This window comes from Rhinolophus sinicus, linkage group LG07 (assembly GCF_036562045.2).
Source record: "Rhinolophus sinicus isolate RSC01 linkage group LG07, ASM3656204v1, whole genome shotgun sequence".
NCBI classification, from domain to species: domain Eukaryota; kingdom Metazoa; phylum Chordata; class Mammalia; order Chiroptera; family Rhinolophidae; genus Rhinolophus; species Rhinolophus sinicus.
Window position 1 is genome coordinate 35747671 of NC_133757.1, and position 23513 is coordinate 35771183.

The following is a 23513-nucleotide window of genomic DNA, read 5'->3' on the forward strand; positions in this document are numbered from 1 at the left end:
GTCTGCAATTATTTTCAAGATATTACATAGGGGATTAATTAGGTTCACAATACCAAGAGGAAGAAAAACAGAAACAAGATAGATTAATTGCACTTATAAAAGTTCCCGCGGATGAAGAATGAATTGGCTTTGGAAGAAGAATTGACTACTAGACTAGTGTTTTGAATAATAATTAAAATGAATGACAAACTAAATTTGTTTCTTATTTCTGAAACAAAATTCTCAATTTGTCTCTTTGTATTCATATAATATGTAAGGTAAGCTAACATGCATGCCTCATAAAAATATAACAATTAAAAAATAAAGGAATATTTAAGAATACACCAAATTATAATTTTAACATAATTGTCTATTGTGTAGATAAAACCGAGAAATCCTTTACCTACTATAATTTACCTGTTGTCTTTCATATACAAGTCATCTTTATTTATATGACGTTTATAGTTACTGTGTGACACAACTGTCATTGGACTTATTTCCTTCAGTGAAAATTTTTTTGACCATCAGTAACATTTGATGTTTCCACCATCTTCTATCTCTCTTGAAACTCCTCTCCTTTGTTTAACTAACAGGCCATTCATTACGCACAATTCACTCTTCCTTTCCATGGTCTCTTCAGTGCTGTTTCTTTCTTTCATTCACTAAATGAAGGTTTCTCCAAACACAGTATTTTGTTCTTTACTCTTGCCGGTCTCTTAGAAAGACAGGGCCAGATGGCCCTGGAGGCTCATTCTCTTTTGACAGATAAACAAGTAAATAGGTCATTGGATCCAAGCTAGCTCAATGGATCTAAATTGCCTCTTCCTGATACAAGCCGTTTAGCTTCATCAGCTCCCCTGCTTTAGGATATGTTTCCTTGACCAGGAAGCTCCCATTGTTGCATATCAGTATATTTTTTGTTGCCTAACTTCCAAATTCTCTTTGAATATGGAGAGTAGTACTATTGTAAATCTATTGCTTTTAGTTTCTTTAATGCTGTGGTGAGGTTTGCACAAATTGGGTTATGGAAACTAGAAAGATGCTTTTTTTCTTTGATGGCTTTCTACTTGATTTCCCTAATTACATCTCATTTTACAGTCACACCATGTTATCTAGTGACTCTTTGCATAACAATCCCTTGGCTTAAATAATCATTCTATATAATTTTTTCCAAAATCTGTATTCCCAATCTTGAACATCTTCCAACAAGTTCTTTGCTTTCAACTATTTTCTTGATTAAATTTATGTTACCCACGATCAAAAGTATAAACTTATTCTTGTTTTATTTATTTCTCTTCATCACCAGTCCTCGAGTCCTATCAACTTTTATTTTATATATGTTCTATATTTTCCTGATCTCACTGGTTGTGATAATTGAGTTTATGTGTCAACTTGACTGAACTAAGGGAAGCCTAGTGAGCTGGTATGAGATTATTTCTGCGTGGATCTATGAGGGTATTTGGGATTTAAATCAGTAGACTGAGTAAAGAAAGGTACCCTCACCAATGTGTGTAGGCATCATCCAATTTGTCGAGGGCTTAAATAATACTAAAAGATGGAGGAATGGTATTCTTGGGCCTCCAGCCTATATATAGCTGATCATGGTCATGGGACTGCTTAGTCTCCATACTAACATGAGTCAATCTTTCCAAATAAATATTTTTATCCATGTTGATGTCTATGTATCTATCATCTATCTATCTATCTATCTGTCTGTCTGTCTGTCTGTCTGTCTGTCTGTCTATCTATCTACCTACCTACCTATCATCTATCTATCTATTGATCGATCTATCTAGCTTATATCTAACGTATAACTTCTGTTAATTTCTAAGATAAACTTAGTTTATCTTATCCCTAAGATATTAGTCCAATTCTAGGTCAGGCCTAGACTATTCTTTTAACATTCATTCTTTCTCTTTCTAAGCTATCCTACAGGCTGAGCTAATTTTGTATTGCTATTTCTCTGCCTAAAATAAAATAAAATAAAAAATCTGCAAGCACTTATACTCTGTACAAGTATTTCAAATATTTGTGAAAAAGCTAAAACCGAAAACAGAATTGTATGCCTATGTTATCCAAAGAGTGGCTTTAGTTTTCCATTTCTAGAAATGTTGATATTTCTATAATGTATATATTTAACAAGCTTCAGTTCCTCTGTGCATCATTTTATGTATATTTAATAGGGCATAATTTATCTCTATCGAAATGGGAGTTTCTGAAGCAAAAGGAATAGAGTTTATCTTGCATATTTCTGAGGCTTCATTATTAATCAAATGATTGCTGGTCTCAGAAACAGAATATAAAGTTGCAAAATATTTGTGAATCAGTGAATGATCTCTATTTTGAATCCCAATTTAAATTTACACTAAAACATCTAATAACAATTAAATTATTAACGATATTAATTAAACAGAAGTTCCTAAGAATGGATATATATATACATACACACACATATACATACATATATACATATATATACACATACATACATACATACATACATATATACATATGTACATATACATATATATATATATATATATCTTCTTGATATATATACCTATCTTCTTAGGTATAAGTTAAGAAGATATACGTATCTTCTTAGGTGTAAGTTAAGCAGAACCATTTTATGCAGTCCTTGACTCTTAGATATTTTATTTTTAACTGTACATGGAAGCAATATAAAATGTTTTCCCCATGTAACATGATTTTCCTTCAGATTACATATGAAGAAATATATATCATAATCTATACTCTAATTCAGAAAGGCTGCTCACACATCATTGTCACCTATTCAGCAAATCAATTTTGGGGTCAATGTGAGAACACTGTCTCAATATATTTGGTTTCAGAAACAGATTGATAAAATTTTGTAACCATTTAAAAATTACATTTCCAAGCAAAGGTATTTTCACAACTGAATTATTATCTTGGACACATAGATTTCCATTTTATTAAAAAATTATTTTTCAATTGTGTATTTGTATAAGATGTTTAGAATGTTTGAGACAAAAATATCATAAAGGACATTATGATAATCAGTTTTCACAAAGCAGTCTCTAAGTTTTAAAGTAATAAAGTTTGAATAGAGTTTCTAAAACTATGGCCATATATTTATAGCACAATTATAAGGACTAGAACATTCCTGGGATTTTAGGACTGAAAAAATAACATTCAACATACTGCAGTGTTGTTACCCAAGTTATATGAAGAATGCTTTTGTAAGTCAATTAATCATGAGTAAATAGTCATTAGCATTATTTGCCACAGACCTTCTGTTTGGAACTAGAAAAGCCAAGAAAATGCAATGTATTACAAGCTGTACCCTAAAGCAAAACTATAAAATGAAATCAATAGCATTTGACTTGTTTTATCACCAGTTTAGGGTTTATCTTAATTGTCCTATCATTTATTCCTGATTGAAAAGCTGGTTATTGAATCAAAACACAATGACATATTTATAGAAAGCTGTATTTTTTTTCTTCCACGTTTAATGGTAATTATCATTTTACCATAAATGAAAAATTGTACTTCAGTTGTAGCATTCCATAAATCAAACTGAGCTATAAAGATTCATATTGCTTTTGTTCTACATAAAATATAAGAATGTGGATTTTTTTTTTTTTTTGGCTATAATATTGACAGAAGTTTCTATGGAAGTTCTCTTGAACACAGGTTAGTTGAAGCCTTTTGGAGATCAATTCTGTCCTAAACCCAGGAGAGATTGAATTGGTCGGTAGAGACAGAGATCATATGAACAACAGAAAATTCATAATTTTGAAATAACATATTAAAAACATTAACACATTCATATTTGTTTTTAATTTAGAGAATGAAGATAATTATTTGATCAAAATCAATGGGAGACAATATATATTCCTGAAAGAATGGGACCAGCAGAAGATAAATAAAAACTGGGAATCTGGAGGCCCAGAGAGCATTTGTGGTGGTGAAGGACTGAGAAATCAACATTTACTTTCGAGCTATACTGGAGGGAGAGAAATCTTCCAAAGCTTTTCAGAGTCCCTGTAACATCAAGTACTGGGAGACAGCCTCTAAACACATCCCCATGATTAAAACAATTTATTGGCTCCATCTGTTGTAATGATTGCCTAAATTATGACAATGAAAAGGCAACAAGCCTGCTATTGTATAGGGAGTATAGGTTATATGTATATACTGCATATTTGCATACTGTTAGCCTGATATACAAACCCCTTACAACCTGCCTTAATTTTCCAGACTCACTCATTCACTGGACAGATATTTATTGAGTATATTTATGTGTTATGCATTTTAGGCTATTGGGACATAACAATAAACACAGACAAAAAGTCCTGCCCTCATGTAGCTTAAATTCATTATAAATGTCTTGACTATATTCTGCTATCCAGATACATTGAAATATTAGTATGTTTAAAATGGATATATGTAATATAATTATAAAAGTCTATGTTTTTCTTTCCTACTATACCTTCTATTCTGCTGATTTGAGTTAGTCTTTTTTTTTCTGCTACTGATGAAAGCACAAGAAATCCCATGACTTCTTAAAAAACGGCTCTAGTTAATAGGAAATACTATAATCATATGAAGTTTTCAAAATAAAAGATTCTCTAGTTCCATATATTAACCAATACTTCAAGTTTAATTTCATGGTACACTTATTCTCCTTTCGCAGCTAAGATGTGTTCCTGGAAAATCTCCTGCATTCCTCAAAGAGGTTGTAGAAGACTTCCTTTTTCTCTAGTAATCACCTCTCACCAGTTTACTAGAAGCTGCTTTTCTTTTTTTTTTTTAAACACTCAGGCTGCTGTCATCTGCTGTTGGAGATTGAGGAGGAAAGATTGGTAAGGTAGGCAGGAAAGTTCCAACTTAAATATTACTACTGTGAAATTGTTGAACACTATTTGGGTATTCAAGAGCTGTGAATTAGAAAAGGTATCCTAGCCCACCTTCACTTCTTAAGAGTATGAAAAAACTAATTTCATTTAAACATGAATGATAGAAAAGGATCATGGTCAAAATCACAAAATAAAAAGAGAATAGCACGAAAAAATAATGGTTCTAAAAATGAGTCTCTTATTTATTAATTTATTAATTTATTAATTATTTATTGATTGATTTATTTAAGATGAGAACTCTACCATAGTATTTTGGAACAAGCTAACTAACTTATGAAAAAAGAGAAACTATGGGGGAAAAAAGCACATCAGAATTAGAATAAAACTCAAGTGAAAAAAATTAAAAATCTAAATGAGGTAAATGAAGATATTAAAGAGATTAGACAGAAAGTGATATAAAAGATAAAAGAAGCGGATTCATCACTTATATAATAAGAGTCTCCTAAGATGAAAAAACAAAGTAAGAAAACAGGAAAAATAGTAAAACCTAGATTTAAAGAAAATGTTCCTGAACTAGTACTTGAATGGATATATCATATACTATATATGCAGAAAATGGCTCAGAATAGCCAACATGGAGCTGTATTAAATAAATTATTGGACTCCAAAGAAAAAGAGTAAATTCTTTGGAAATTTTAAATAAGACCAACACCCATTTGAAAAGAAAACTGGTTTGTGGTTAAATCTTTTGACTGTAATGCTCCATTAAAGAAGAAAATGGAATAAACTATTTATGTTCAGAAAAATATATATGTGTGTGTGTGTGTGTGTGTGTGTGTGTCAAGGGTTTTATATCTAGCAAATTAATTGTATGCTCCCCGCCTATTAGTCACTTCGTAGCCTTGTGGTTTATCAGATTAAGTGTCCAAGTATCACAGAGTTTGTTTTCAAATAACACTTATTGTATTTAATAATAGCCCCAAAGTGAAAGAGTAGTGATGCTGGCAGTTCGCATACGCCAAAGAGAAGCCATAAAGTGCTTCCCTTAAGTGAAAAGGTAAGAGTTCTCCACTTCATAATGAAAGAAAACAAATCTTATGCTGAGGTTGCTAAAATCTATGGTTAGAACAAATCTTTTATCCACGAACTTGTGGAAAAGGAAAAAGATATCTGTGCTACAGTTGTTGCACCTGCAAGTTATGTCCATAGTGTGGGACAAGTACTTAGTTAAGATGAGAAAGACATTAAATGGGTGGGTGGAAGACATGAGCAGAAAACGTGTTCCGATTAACAGCAATGTGTTACATACAACAGCACCAGAAAGAGCTGAGGCTATAGGAAGACGTTAGCAAGAGTTCCCCTGAACAATGGCCATATTCACATAACTTTTATTATAGTATATTGTTATAATTGTTCTATTTTATTATTAGCTATTCTTGTTAATCTCTTACTTGCCAAATTTATAAATTAAACTGTGTCATAGTTATACACGTATAGGAAAAAAACATAATACATATAGGACTAAGTACTATCTCAGGTTGCATGCAACTACTGGGGGTCTTGGAAAGTATCCCCGAGGATAAGGGAGGACTGTTGCATCATCACCTATGGTTTATTTCTAAAACAATATATACATACATTCGTACATACATTCATACATACATAACCTGGAGCTAATCAGGACTCCAGCTTTAACTACCAATTTATAGGAAAAAGAGGAGACAGAGAAAAACATGAAATGAACCATTGAAAATACTATAGTCATCAAAATCCAGGCTTCAGAAATCTGGTTTCTTGAACAAATAAAGGTGAATAAAAAGTACTGGCATTAGTGAAGGGTATAGATTAAAAGAGACTTAAAAGAGCTACCAACCAATTGCAATGTATGGACCTTATTTGGATTCTGATATGAAAAAAATTTTAATATAAATTTTGACAGGATATTTCTTGACAGTGAAGGATTTTTGTTAATTTTGGAGGAAATAATGAATGTATTGTGATTAAGTTTTGAATTCCTATTTTTAACAAATACATATTGAAATATTTCCAGGTAAAATATCATGTTTTTGTCTTGCTTCGGAATAATGGACTAAGGGAATAATTGGGAGTATCAATGAATGATTTCCTAGGACTCAATAATGTTGAAACTGGGTATGTGATACATTGAGGTTCATTATAACAGTCTCTGTAATTCTATTTATGTTTAGAATGTTTAATACTTAAAAATTAAAAAGTTTTAAATACGGCTGGTGTCAAATTTTGGAAATAAGTTATAAATGTTTTCTATTTTAATTGCTAATTTGAATTTAAATATTAAATCCAGTTACGGCATTGTTGTAAATCTTTTAAAAAAATGACTTTGTTAATAACTTCTTGGTAAAGAAATCACAATAAAATACTTCTTTAATGAATTCAATTTATTCTGTTTATTATCTTTATTCATATGGTATTTGGTAGAGCTGAAAACCATAGGTCAGCTAATTCTGAAGAAGGGATGTACTTGTAAACTATTAATTAATTAAAATTAACTTACATAATGATCTAATTTGCATAGCTAATGGACTAGGAATTGGTTATAGGCCATTAACAGTCATTAATAAATGAAATTGTATCAGAAATACAGAAGTCTCCATTTTACATTCAAGAGGCAAAAATTAGTAACACATTCAAGAATCAGGCATTAAACAAACTAGCATTTAGCTTTTAGGCTTCATGCATTTCTGAGTTGATAATTCATGAATTTGCTATTCGGCCTTACCTCTACATGCATAATGGGACACAAACAGTGTACATGTGTGCATTAGGTGAACTATTATTAGCCCCAGACTTACATTTAGATGATAGTAATGAGAGCTAGTTGTATTATATTTACATATAAGAACTAAATACTACATCTCTATTCCTAGAAACCAGAGCTATATTTTGATAATTGCTAAGTTCCACAACCTAAATATTCACTAAAATTTTCTTTTAAATCTAACTGCTCATTTGTTTCAAAGAAAGATGGCAAATACAGTTTTCAATTAACTTTCACATTTATTTTTATTTGCAATAAGGTAGTTTACATAATGTAATTTATACCTATCTTAACCTTTTGACTCCTGGTTTGTCAATTATATTTACAATTTGAATCATCCATTACATTTTATATAAAAATATAATAATAATAATAATAATAATAATAATAATAACAATGGCCTGCAGTTTAAAGATTTTAAAAACTCAAAGAACTGGTCTGCTGTTTTTAAAGAATTTAATTATGCAAGTGATGCATAATCATTAAAGACAACTTAATTCCTTTAATTCCAAAGACACACTTATGCAATCTGATTTTTTTGAATAATTTGATTGTACCTGTGCAGGCTTTAATGCTAGATCAGTGAGATTTGAAATAAAACAAAAGGAGTGATTTATTTTTTATCATCAATTGCTGAACTGAGATAGTTACATGGTGGAAAGTTCATGAACTTAATTGTCTGACCTTCATATAACACATCTTCTGACTTTTACTCCTACTCTTACTCTGCTTTCTGTTCCACTAGCATTTATACATGTGTGTACCCTTGCCCTGGATCGCATGTTCTCTTCTTTTTTCATCTTTCCCCTTCTAAAAATGCTAATTGATGGAGTGCTGTGACAAATGTCGAGGAATGGCCCCAGAATTGAAGGTGAATGTTTCAGAGCCCGTCTCCCACTTCACACTCCTTGTGAGCTGCTATTCTACTAAAGGCTAAATTTGGTTTTCATGGATATCCTAAATTCTACAAAAGTCGGTGTGATTATTTAAAAAGAGATGGGTTGCTTAAGTGCAAAGAAGTATTACCTCAATGAATGGAAAAAAATAGCATTTATCCCTTTATTGGTAATAGCTCTCAGGAACCTCCTTCACATATTGGCTTTTACTTGCTTCTCTGTGTGGTTAAATTATGTCATACTGAAATGCTGAAGACAGATTTTGGCGTCAAAAGGTGTGAGCCTAAATCTTCAACTTTTCATGTACTGACAAGTATCATTTTTAGAAAAACTCACTAAACTTTTTCTTACTATGTCTTTGTAAAATGAAGATAATTATCATTTCTTAGAAAGGGGTGTGAATTAAATATAATGCGACACATACATTATGGTAAATGTTAGTCACTAATTTTGAGATGTGTTTTCCTCTATTCTAAGAAAATACAAGTATATGAGTACCAGAAACCACACAATGCAGGGACTGTCTAGTGGTCATACACCCATTACCACACTACATTCCAGAGCACTAGCCAGAACCTCACAGTGGGATGAGAATAAGGTTGATTATCTAACATACTCAGATAATGACGATATTCTACAATATCATACACAAAGTTTGCAAATACCTAGTGTGTTACTGTCTTGACATTTTAGGCGTATGAAATCATCTTGGCATCGTCCTATATCGGAAATTAAAATAAATGGCGAATCATCTTCGAGTCTGATCTTCCTACATTCTTCACTGAGAACTTTTAGACATATGTATTTTATTTGACAATGAGTAGAAACGCCATACATTTATTTATTAGATTGGTGCAAAAGTAATTGTGGTTTTTCCAATTCTTTTTAACCTTTTAAACCGCAATTACTTTTGCACCAACCTAAGACAAACCATTAAATAATATAACTTACTTTTTGAAGGAACTCGGAGGTTGGCGAGGACCACTTCCAGGGAATCAGCTTGGACTCGGAGTACATAGCTTGTCTTTGTTTCATAATCCAGAGGGGCATTCACATAAATAACACCCGTGATGTTATTAATACCAAAATGATCTAGAATTAAAATACAATTTCTTGGTCATTTTCTTCACATTATAAGGAACAAGAATTCTCTTTAAAAGGCATTGTGGTTTCAAAAACACCTATTTATAATGCGAGCCATGCATACAAGTGCTATGATGCTGGCTTTTGGATACCATATTTTAATTCTTTGGAAACTATGTTCCAGAAATTATCAACATCAGTATTACCCTAAGCTGATTACTTAAAATTCTAGGTTTTTTGAGATTCTCCTGGAAATTAATGTTTCTGTGTTCAATCACATTTGCATACTATTGCCTTTACCATAGATTCACACGGTCCTCTAACATACTAAATGTTTTCAGAAATTCTGTTTTTAAAAAACCCATATAATTGTGTTTAACCAAGTATTTTATATTATTAGATTAATACACATTTTAAGATTTAAAAAATTCTATCTTCTAGATTTAGTGTTCTACAAAGACCGCTTTAGAGAAAATCAGGGAATTTAATATAGCAGTTATTTAGAAAATATGATTCTAAATAGCTTAAAATATTTTGCCCTGATGTCCATTTTTTAAATAAATTTGCTGATGTATGTTTAAGTGAAGAGCAGCGCACATTGGCACATTTTATAATATCCTATCGCTTGCACTCTTGACATCTTTTCCTATCTTTAGTTTTCTGCACAGCGTTTATTACTCCTTAAGTACTATATATTTATCAATTTAATAATTTTTATTGTCTGTCTCCTCATATTGTATGGTTAAATTCTGTGAGGGCAAGGATCCACCTATTTTGCTCACTGCTCTATCCCTCGTGGAAGAGTACTTAGTTCATAATAAATGTTCCACTAAACATTTGTTAAATAAATTAACAAATATTTGCTGAATAAATTAATAAATAAATGAATTGACTGTAAAAAAAAAAAAAGTCATTGTGGGGGAAAGAAGGTAGTAAGTAGAGCCATTCCACTATCTTCAAGGAAGAGAGCTGAGAGAATTACAGAAAGAATATCAGAACAGATTGAGAAATCACAACTTCAGTCTTACATTGGAACTCTAAAGACAAAGGAAGTTTATTAATATTTAGGGAGCAGTCACAGCAGCACAGTATAAACAAAGAAGAAAGCGATGAGAAAAGTATGATGTTTAGTACTTGCTTCAGGGGCGGCAATTCTCGTGATGGTTGGTTATTGAAATACTGGGAAAAGGCCTTTATAATTTCCTTGAAAACAGCTTTAACAGAATTAACATTTATTCATTTATTACATATTCAATATTAATGTATTTGTTAAATATATCATATTAACTTTTTTTTGACTATCCATGTCATGCCAGGCCATCAGCTTATCAAAAGGGAAATATAGAGGACAACTAAGTTGCAGATAAAAGATAAAATAAAGAATGGGTGGGAAAGACTGAGCTATGGACTTATTCCAGGAGGCTCACGGACCATTCTATTCTCAGTCAATTGTGATGGGTAGACAAACTTAAATCATTTATTTACTTACAATTGTTAATTACATGTCTAATTTCACTGTTTGAGGATATGTACAATATAAATGGCTTTTACATGGATGCGGTTCTTTGGGAACTCACAATTATCTATGATTCTAAAATTTCTTCAGGATTAGCTAAGGTGTGACATGGAGTACACGTCATGGATGGTACAGAACAGTGGGAAGACACTCCTGTACGGCAACAATTATGCCTAAAATCTGACAGTAGGATGCACTGATTTTGAAGAAACGTCATTAAAATATCCCTGCATGAGGAGGACGGAAAGGGTTCCAGAACTGGATATTTAGTATTTCCTGTGAAGGGGGGATCACTTTTGGGGATAACTGGATTTTTAGTCAGATTCAGCACATAGTTACCGATTACATTTAAGTTGGACACATTTGTATCAGAAATATAGAGCAAGCAATAATTCAATCTGAAATTAATTCCAAATTCAAATTGATTGGTTTATGGTAAAAACAGAGACTAAATAAATATCTACTCACCCTCTTCATTTCCTGAAACAATGGAGTACACGATACTCTGATTGATGGCCGCAGCGGAAATTACACCAACTGTAGTCCCTCTGGTTGCAAGTTCACTTACTGGAGGAGGTCTGCAGGTTTAGAGAAAATGATTGATTTTTTTTTTTTTATTGTCCATTTTGCCATGATGGAGTTTTGAATTTAATAATAGAATGTTAGTTTATGTGTGTATGAGTTTATTTGAATGATACTATTTTCTGAAGTTTTTAAGGAAGTACTATATTAAGACTCTGGCCCTAAAAAAACTATGTTCAAAGTCATGCAAATACTCTTTTAAGACTATCTTGTCACCTGCGTTGTTTTTAATTAAAGATGGAACGCACTACTACTTTGTTATGTGACAAATAACATACACACTTACTTTCATTTATCTCTAAAGCACCTTCTGCACGGAAAGCAAGAGATGGATACAATTTGCTACCTCAACTTGCTAAAGTAAAATGGTACTATTGTGTTGTTGATGTTATCATATTTAAGCAAATGATTCCAAATGTTTCTTTCTAGTTCTTAGCCATGCTTTATTGTAAAGCTAACTGTACTAAAAGTATTTGAATGAATGGCATCACAAAATTAACATTTATTTTAAATTTACTGATCTTGCTTAACTGTAGTCAACTGTATTATGTACCCAGGACTATATTTACTTAATTTCAAAAACATATTTTCAACACATTATTTCAATCTCAAAATCTCAATTTCATTATATAATATTGGTAACTAACCGGCTATCATAAATTTATTTTCATAAATTATTGCAAATAATCTCACTTTTACAATTCACAGGTATTTATAACATTCAGCTCCAATAGATTTAGAAAATTATCGAATACAAACTTTTAACAATATCGCTGAGTCATTCTGTAGTCTAGACAACCTAACTCATCTTATTTCTAATAAGCTTTAGCTTATTTTCTCAATCTGATAAGATAAATCCTATTGTCATTTGTTTTGTATGGTCTTTTTCTTTCAATACTTACTCTTGTAACACTACCCTTCATTTTTATCTCCATTTTCTCAGTTCCTCTAATCTAGATTACACCATGTAATTATATTGTGCCCTCACTGAAGTCTTTTAATAACAAATTCTGAGACACAAATATAATCAGAAAAATCAATTATATACAACTCTTCATAAACATCTTTTCCAAACTACTATTTCTTTGAGGCTACAGTCCATATACTTGATTGACTACGTTACCTAAATGTGAAGTGATCTAGCTTCACCTAATGGTGGTTACCCCATCTCCTAATGGTGGTTCATATATTCATTGTATGGCCAATAACATTTATTTATTTATTTTATTCTCCTACATCTTTTCTGCCTTCTTTTGTTAACAGTATCCAGATATTACTTTGGATAATCATACTACCTCCATTCTCAGTCTAATTGGTTTGGATAGGGCTGACCTAGTTCTGAGGATATATAGACACATTACCTATATCTGGCCAAGGAGGACACTTTATCCTCGTCGCTCAGTGTTCATGTGTGGTAAATGTCTCATGCAAAGCCAATGAAAATCAATCCCAGAAAATTTACTGATAACTATTAGGAAAAACATGTGTTTGTTTATTTATTATTATTTTTGGCTAGAATTTTAATATCTGTACCCTATAAGTAGGTTCTTGTTGATAATGATATGAATACAAATGAAATAACTTAGGGTTGAAGATCGATCCTCTAAACTTTCGCTAATATTCTAAATGCTGCTATATTTAAAGCTAGTTAAACTCATCATTTCTTTTATAGAAAAACAAATTCTCTTTTATTTCTCCTTTATCTAAGATTTCTATCACTTCCAATCAAAGAGTCCCAATTAATTTATTAAAAATTTGTTTAGATTAGAAAAGGATACAATTGCCTAGGTAGACACTTCTTAAATAAGATATATCTGAGATAGCATTATTATATTTTATAAGCAATTTGTTTTGTCCTTGTCATAGTGTCAGTATAGCGAAAAAAGTATACCTTTGGTAACTTTGAATAAAAAATGATAGTAGTGTACCACAAAAAGGAAGGCGCTTACAAAAGTGACACTAAAGTTGGTTTTGATGGACTGCTTCGATTATCAATAGAAATATTATTGTATGATATTTTAGATTATAAACAGGCATTAAGAAAATTTGTTGTTTGTCACACTGCTTAGCGCTTGACCACGGTGATTGTGAAATAAAAACCTGAAATGGGTTAAAAGCAGGGAACTATGGAAACACAATAGTCTCTTAAAAGGACCTCAATAATCTCCCCCTGCTGGTATTCCTAACCCTTGAGTATCCTTGTCCTCTTGCATGAGGGCCAGAGAGTTACTTGTTTCTAACCAACAGAAATTGGCAAAGTAGATGGGATGTCACCTCAGTGATTATGTAACATAAGATTATAATTTGTAACTTCATCCTGGCTAGTACACTCGATCAACTCAGCTGGATTTAATAAAGTAAGTGGACATATGGAATTGTCCATGTGACAAGATACTGAAGGTGATATATAACCAATAGTCAGAGAGGAACTGAGGCCCTCAGTACAACATCCCACAAGTAACTGACTCCTATCAACAACCACATGAGCTTAGAAGTTGACCCTTCTCTAATCAAGACTCAGGTGAGATCTGAGCACTGGCCAACATCTTGATTCAAACCTGTGTAAGACTATGAAACAGAGAACACAGGCGGCTAATTCCTAACTTACAGAAACTTCAAGATGATTTGACAATTAAGTTCGCGAACACATCCTAGAAAAAGTGCTACATAACTCATTGCTGAATATTACTAAGGTCACCTTACAGCACTTCCCTTAGGAAGCTATGCAATGACTCCAGCACCTAGTCCACCATTCAAAGAAATTTTGGAACACTTTTTCTGTAATGGCCATCAGAGTTGTTGTATTACCCTCGATGTCCTGAATGTCATCAAAATGTCTTCTTTTCAACATTTCCTTTATCTTAGGTTAAAAAAAGAAGTCATTAGGGTCCAGATCAGGTGAGTAGGGAGGGTGTTCCAATACAGTTATTTGTGTGCTGGCTAAAAACTCCCTCACAGACAGTGTTGTGTGAGAGGTGCATTGTCGTGATGCAAGAGCCATGAATTAGCAAAAAGTTCAGGTCGTTTTTGTCTAACATTTTCACGCAGCCTTTTCAGAACTTCCAAATGGTAAACTTGGTTAACTGTTTGTCCACTTTGTACAAATTCATAATGAATAATCCCTTTGATATCAAAAAAGGTTAGCAACACTGTTGCAACTAATTCATGAACTTAATTGTCAGACCTCATATGTGTTTTAATTTATTAAGCTTGAGTTAATATTGTTATACTGTGATAGGTAACAAATACATGTGGTTTGAATATTAACAGCAACAAATTACATATAACTTAAGTTTGATACAAGAAAACATATATTAGTCATATTCTGAAATAATTTTCACAAACTGAATTTATTTTTGTGGAATGAAATAGATATTGCTTAAATTGTTTACATGTCTATTATGTTACTACCTGAGATAAGAGCTAAATTTTGTACTTTCCATATTTAGTTTATTGATCCTTATAAATTACAGAAATATAAAGTCTACAGCTAATGTTCCTTCAGCTTTAACATTAGAAAAATGCCATCTTTTATTACAAACTTTAAAAATAATTTTACATGTACTCTTGTATAATCTGGATGAAAATACTTAATACTGTGTGAATTAAGTGGCGTAATTTAAGAAAGAATATAAATCCAATACAACTAAGTGCATTTAAAGTTTTATTTATAAGTAAATGTTCAAAACAGATTTACTTCTAGACAAAATATCTCATTAACCTTTGTCTTAATTGTTCCAACACACTTCTTCTACCAGCATCAAAACATACCATGAAAATGCAATTTTCTCTAGGCTAGAATTAAATGAACCTCTCTGATAATGAACATTCAATTACCAAAAAATTAATTATTTTCTATATATTTCCAGGCAGGACCCATTTTATTTTTGTTTTATATCCTGGTAAGTACCAGTTGCCATGATTGGGACATTCATATTTCCTTTTGAGTCACATATCATTTGAATACAAAATGAAACAATTGGTGTAAATTAAGGGTGTTTAAATCAGAGGACAGAGAGCATAGAAAGATAAGAAAATTGAATAGAATTAGCTGAAGACAAATAATAGGGGAAGGGGTGCAAGTAAAGAAGTGGACACTGCGTGCTCTGTTTAATAAGGGTGACTACTACGTAATAATGCAAGTCCACTGTGATTTTAAAGTGGAAAGTAAATTCAAAATTTCATGTGAATTTTATAAACATTTACATTATGGCAAGGAATGAAAATTTTTAAAGTATCATCTGACTTGGTTTGATCTATGTGCTTGATCTATGGCCGACCGTTTATGAATCTTAGAGTAAATTATCTGAAAGTATTTTTCATTTCTACTATTCTGAGTCTGGTATAATGTGATTTATCATTCTCTCTTTTTTTTCTGTTGAGTACAATCAAAATCTATTGATTAGTTTCAGAAGCAAAGACTTATGGCCAAATGAAGGATTTCTCTATAGGATTTTTTTAAAAGAAACAAACAAAACCCAAAAGTTTCTCTTGATATTAATTCATATAGTTGTAATTCATATATTTTAAAATAAACAATCCTCATTAACCTTCTTCTAATGAACTTTCTAACACCTAATTCAAAACATGTAGTTGTTGGTTATTTTAAATTCAAGAATTCTACTTTCCAAAGCTAGATTTACTGCTGATATAACTGAGGAAAAAAAGCATGTTTACAATAAAAGAGGCACTTGAAACAGATAGGGCTCAGTAGTGGAATTATACAGCCTTCCTGATGAAGCTTAAGAGTCAAGAGATCAACTGGATTCCCATTGTCCAGGAAAGGACTGCTAAGAGCATGCTAAAGGACATGGTTATATCTTTAACAGATATGGACCTTGAACATTGGAGAGACAGATGGTTTCATAATCTAAAAATGTCTTCAGGAAGGGCCTTCACCAGAGGCTCTTTCACAAGAGTTGATCTGAGTTGGGTTTGATGCCCATGTTCCTGACATTTTCCTGATGGCAGCACTAGCCCCTATTTCCCCAGCCAAGGGCAACACTTTGGCCTTTAATGGCCATTTTAAACAAATTCCACAGATTTTGACTAAAATTTCAAAAATCACCTAAACGGATACTTAAACAGAGACTAAATAATAATTCAGTTTAAAACACCTTAGTTATGATAGATATCACATTAAAATTTTACATCACATTTAAATTTTACTAATTCATAATCTTACTATTTGCACTGTCACCTCCCTTAAATTTTACACGTAAAACAGCTCTATGTTTTTAAAACTTAATAAACTTTGTTTTTTAGAGTAGTTTTAGGTTTACAGAAAAATTGAACAGAAAATATAGAATTCCATATGCACCTCCACCCCCAGTTTCCCCAATTATTAATGTCTTGCATTAGTGTGGTTTGTCTGTTACAATTGATGGACCAGTATCAATACATTATTAACTAAAGTCCGCAGTCGACATGAGACTTCATTCTTTGTGTGGTATAGTATTATGGGTTTGGACACATGTATAATGTCATGTATCCACCATTATTACAGTATCATACAATGTAGTTTCAGTGACAAACAAAAATCTCCCATTCTTCACCTATTCATCCTTCCCTCCCCCTGAATCTGCCATCACTGATCTTTATACTGTCTGTACACTTTTCCTTTTCCAGAATGCAATACAATTTAAATCATATATTATTTAAGTAAGAAGAAATTTGATCAAAGTGAATCCAGATTTCTTGCTTGGAAATAAATCTGTGCAGATAAACTATGGCCCAGAAAAGTTAACAACTACAAAATTTATATGCAAAATACTTACAACATAATTTTCTATGGGTGTATAAACTAATTCATGGATATCTGCTTAACATTTCAAATTGATTCTTTTTTTGAAAATATAGACTACAATAAATCTCTCTCAATTAAATATTTTTAACATCTTTGTAATCTGAACAGTGACTATACTAAAATAACAGAATTTGCAGGGTTCAAATGTTAGATTGAGTTTTTACAGTATATATATAGATGAAACAATCATTCTACAATTTAAAATCTACTTTTATTGTTGGGTTCATGAAGTAACAATAAAAGTAAATGTTATATGTGTTGCATAAAGCTCTAATTATTTTAAATGCCATGCAGTTTAGGATATAAAAGTGTTTATAAATAGATGCTATAAAATTACACTGGGATTCAATCTGGCTCTGTTGCTTTCTTTCTATTGAGAAACAAACTTAATTTATTTTGATATGTTTAAATTCAATATATTTGCAAATTAGTACCGATTAAGAGATTATTCTTATAGCTGTCATGAGGGAATGTAATGAAAACAGGAAGTAGAAAAAAAACAAAACCACCCACTGGAACTCCCATTATTTGTAACCTTGGAGTAATTTCATCAGGATGATCTAATTTGACATATTTAATTGAGAAAAACAGTTTAAAAATAATATGGATCAGGAGAGGTAAAAAAAAAAAAAGGCTTTCCTAGAATCTTAGGATGGATTGTAGATAAGAAATTTAATAAAGTGCCAAATGGTTAGACACTGCTTTTTGCATCTTTTCCAAAATGTGCTTACTTTGTTAAGAGTTTTGCTTCTTTTTCGATCGATGAAGTGTCTTTATCTTGAAGACAAGAAAACTGAAGCCCTGAGTCATAAATAGTTTTTCACATCCAGAAAACAATATGAAAGCTAAATCTATAGCCTAGGATGTACATGGGGTTTTTTGTTGTTGTTTCTATTATTGTTCTCATTAATAGCGTTTATCTAATCTAAGTCATCAGTTCTCAAACTTTAAAACCATAAGAATTAGCTGAACAACTTTTTAAATTTTTCAGATTTTTGGGGACTATGCTTAAAGATTCTGATTTAATAGGTCCATGGGGTCAGACCCAGGAACATCATTTGTAAAAGGTCATTCTTTCAATAAAGAGGCAAAATCTATTATCTTTGAGGCAAGATTTTAGTAGTGACCTAAAAAGACAGGAACAATTATCTTCAAATAAAGGCATCTCTCATATTGGACAATGGATCTAAATTAAAGTAGAAAACAACCTTAGTAAACAAGTGATGTTCTTGGCATGTGGTTTTATCTTATATTACACTAATAATTTACAGAGAGCTTTTTTCATTCTTTGAAATCAAGACCAATAGCTTTCGCTCAACTCATTAAAAACCTTTTTACAAAATCACAAAATCCAAGCTTGTGAGGTTTATATAAGAATTATGGCAACGTTTTTCAATGCAGGTAATTTTAATTATCTTGAATAATGATGTGTTAATTAGAACCGCTCATTTACCATTTTATTTAACATTATTATAAATTTTTCATTTTTTATAGTATATAAAAATAGATTTGTGATTTTTACATTATTCTTCTTTTCTGTTTTGAATATCAGGAGGTGGACTATTACTTCTTTATAGTTATTTATAAAATAAACTCTATTTTCATTCTTCAATATAAAGCCACTTGAAAAACATATTTGTATAAAATCTTTGCATCATTATTTATTACAAGACTAATTCACAGTAGTTAGCAAAGTATCATTCTTTTTTACTTTAACAGAGAAACTGACAAGGTAATTTTCTTTATTCAGGGGATTTGAATTTTTAAAAACATTTTCAAGATACTTATATGTATAATATTCTTGTTTTGGATTTGATATATTAAATTTGAATAATATTGAAAATTGAAAATGACTCACAATGTATTTTTATGAGTTAGAAAAATATCAACTTGTTCTAGAGGTTAATAAAGATATCTTAGGGACATTTGCCCCTTCTCTTTTCTATATGTACAAATACAGAAGCAACCCAAGTGTCTGTCAATAGACTATTGGATAAAGATATTGTGGGACATATATACAATAGAATATTACTAGGCCATAAAAAAGAATGAAATCTTACTATTTTTGACAACATGGATGGACCTAGAGGGTATTATGCTAAGTGAAATGAGTCAGAGAAAGACAAATACCATATGATCTCACTTATAGGTAGAATCTAAGAAAAACATAAATGTGCAAACAAAACAAACAGACTCATAGATACAGAATAAACTGATGGTTGCCAGAGGGTAAGGGGTTTGGGGAGCTGGGTGAAAAAGGTGAAAGGATTAAGAAATACAAATTGGTAGATACAAAATGGTAATGGAGGTGTCAAGTATAGCATAGAGAATGTATCAATAATGTCGTAACAACTACCTATGGATTAGGTGGATTCTAGACTAATCAGAGTTATCACTGCATAAGATATGTAAATGTCTAACAAATAGGCAGTGCACTTGAAACTAATATAAAATAATACTAAATGTCACCTGTAACTTAAAAAAATAATTAAAATAAGAGAATACATTTTGAATTTCTATATTTTATGGAGAAAGCATTTTAAAATATATGAATTCTTAAAAATGCATATGAATGTGGTATTAAGTCATTCAAAGTTTAATAACCGATGTTGATACATTTACATTTTAATTAAATACAAAAGGTATGTCTATATCGCTAGCATATTTGTTTGGAAAAGTAGTAAACAATTGTCTTTAATAAAATTTTTTGTAAATTGTGTTAGATACTGCATTTCCCATTCAAAATCAATAGTAACATTTAGACTCCATGATCTATTCCAGACGTGTTGACCTTTCCATGATATTTACCTCCACAACTCATGACAAGTGAATCCCAGTGTATCTAAGTCTTAGTCCATCATCCTGAGATGAAGGGTAAATGTCATTCTTCTGAATGGTAACTCAAACTACAAGAGTCACTTTATTCTAAAGTAATATTATGTGTTTGAATTACTATTAGAATTTTGATATTTCTGTCTGGATTAAATGAAAGATATATGAATATATTTTCTGCCCATGACAGTGTAACTGTTTTCCAAAAGATCTAGGTAGATAACTGATTGAAAACTACTCATCAGATATGGACATGCGCTGGCAATGAGAGTGTACCTCCCAGATCTCCAACCATAGGAAGCACATTGACCAAATCCCAGTGGCTGTGCTTTGAAGACTATCCCTGTGTTTATATAAAGGTCATGCTTCCTAGGGCTGCTTACAGATAATGAATTTGAAAGGCAGAGATGTTAAGGCAGGTCCCTTCCTGGGAGACACAGGCATGTACTTTGAAGGTTCTCTTAGCCTTTCCCTGCTTCTTCCTCATTTCTCTCACACAAGTATATCACCTAATAAAATAGATGCTTGTTCAATCTCATCTTGATGTCTAATTGTTAGAGGATAGACCTGAACTAACACAGGACATGTAGGGGACTAAAGTTAAAAAGTAGTACTAGTGGTAAAGGGGATCAAATACATTGTGATGGAAAGAGAACTGACTCTGGCTGGTGAACACACAATGTGATATACAGATGATGTATTACAGAATTGTACACCTGAAATCTATGTACCTTTACTAACAATTGTTACCCCATTAAAGTTTAATTTAAAAAAAAGAAATAAAGTAGTATTAGTATTTTGAAATATACAAATTAAATTCAAAGTATTCATAAACATTTACAAAAAGAATTCTAGGGAATATAATGATGGACAATTATATATATATATATATATATATATATATATATATATATATAGACACACACATACGAATATATGTATATAACTTTAATATATACTACAACAGGTATTGATACATATTGATATATTAAAATGAATATGAATAAGTTGAATAGATCTAATACATATTAATTTATGTGGAGACAAGACAGAAAAGAGAACACCTTGAGGGTTATAGTAAACCATTATTTAAATATTATAACAATATAGGAAATTACTGTATGTTGTAGGATATGTTAAAGTAATATAAGGAACTGCAATTAATATTTCTCTCAGGTCAGCAACTACATGGTAACTGTAACTCTTTTGTTCCATATTAATGGCAGAAACTACAAGGTATGCAGAGTTCTGTTTCCCAATAAGCCCAATTCTTGTCAAAATACCTTCTAATAATTGAGAGAAAAGCATTCTTTATCACATTTGTCTTAACCAAAGAGTTTAGCTCAGTTTCAATTGAAGGGTAGCTAATTCAGTTTTCAAATGAATTTTGCCAACCCAAAATACAACTGTAGGAGTGTACGACATGCCAACCCGAAATATGCCACTTTAGTATATTGATTATTTTGATCGGTAGGCACTTAAAACTGGCAAATTAAGGGCGAGGTTTTCTCTGAACTCCCCTTATATATCCAAAGACAGATCCTCCAAAAGGAACTCAGCTGTCATAGATCCTCTCCCTAGGAGTTTCATGAACCAGCAAAGTTTGATTTGTATCACAGAAGAGGAGACTAGCAGTGGACACCATGCTCCGACAAACTTTATCATGAACTATCATATCTCCCATCTATTCCCCTAAGAGCCCATTTATCTTTCCTAGAAATAATTTCCTTTCTCTAAAAGCCTTACATCCCCCTCCCCTTCCCCTATTAAGATGGTTTTTACTCCTGAGTTTTAAAGCCACCTCTTTGGGTTACTCATTTTCCCTGGAATATATATATATATATATCAAGCTAATAAACCTTTTTTTTTTTTAATCTGTTTTTTATTATAGGGGTCTCAGCTAAGAACTCAGAAGGGCACAGTGAAAATTATTTTTCCTCCCCTATATAATCATACTACTTAAAAGAGGGAGTAATGCTAAAATTGGTGAAGATTCAGAGCAAAATGACTAGAAAATAATTTAAAATAATAGATATAATAATAATAATAATAATCTCAGCATAAGAACTGACTTTCCAACTTTCACAATTATTCAAAGATTAAGGAGCAAATTCCTCACAACTGTTAAGTTTTTATAAAAGAACCTAATCAACTTTGTGGCAAGAATATTAGAGAAATCAAGTATTAAATTATTATGCTGACTAAATGCTTTCTATGGTCTATTTCATCCATTATATGATATAACTTTGAGAACAAAATTTTTATGAATAATATTAACCTATCTTTTCTCTACTAGTGAAACTCAAATTGAGGAAAATGGTTTAAATTAAGACATGAGCTTGTATATGAATATAGAGAAATCTCTTAATTGCCTGAATGATAATAATTTGACATTTAGATTTATTTATGGGAAGGAGGGGCTAATACTTGAATTTACTTATTGCAAAAAAATAAAGTTGAAGCCACATGGATATGATTGGGAGAAGGGAGGGGTGTTTCGACAACAAAGGAGAAAGAGAACACCATTAACTCTTTTAGAAATTTGTTTCAAGAAGAGGAAGGAGAGAAAAAAAACAAATAATGATCTGGGCATACAAACTCTAAGAAGCTAAAATTAGTGATATTCCCTTGTTTGTAAAAAACAGAAACTGAAAGAACCAAATAAAACACTAATAATGCATTAAATTAAAAATTTGTTACAATTTTGAAATTTTGGATTGTGTGTATGCTTCTAAATAATATGAATATTGTTTACCATTATGCAAATAGTATACTGTCTGAAGAGTTATGTACTTTTCAAAAGTTTTAAGAAAAACTGTTTCCTGAAAAATGTAGATGTTCATCTAATGACAAATAGATGAAGCAGATGATGTCTTGATCCTCCATTTAACCTAATTAAAAAACTCAAGTAAAGATTGGTTTGAAGAGAACATGAAATTAACAAAACAAGTCTGATTCAACTATTATAACTGCCATAGGGACCAAGGAGAATCAAGTGCATACTTTTCTTAAGAATTACTGTAATTATGGCCATTATAAAAATAAACATATATCTGTATATGGCAAATTGCTTCCCCATTATGACATTCCTCCTACTCTGAAAAATAACCTGAAGCCAGCCCATCAGGAAACAACTTCAGTTCACCAGATATGAGAAGAGAAAGAAATCAAATATTTTTCC

The 23513-nt window shown here is 31.4% G+C and overlaps 1 protein-coding gene across 1 annotated transcript in view; it reads right to left on the reverse strand.

Moving 5' to 3' along the window:
• Positions 1-23513, reverse strand: part of PCDH15 (protocadherin related 15) — a 1312736-nt gene that overhangs the window by 95538 nt on the left and 1193685 nt on the right. The window contains exons 27-28 of the mRNA XM_074339439.1: positions 11581-11690; positions 9465-9605 (exon numbers count right to left, since the gene is read on the reverse strand). Coding sequence (XP_074195540.1) covers positions 9465-9605; positions 11581-11690 — 251 coding nt within the window. The remainder of the gene's footprint in view (positions 1-9464; positions 9606-11580; positions 11691-23513) is intronic.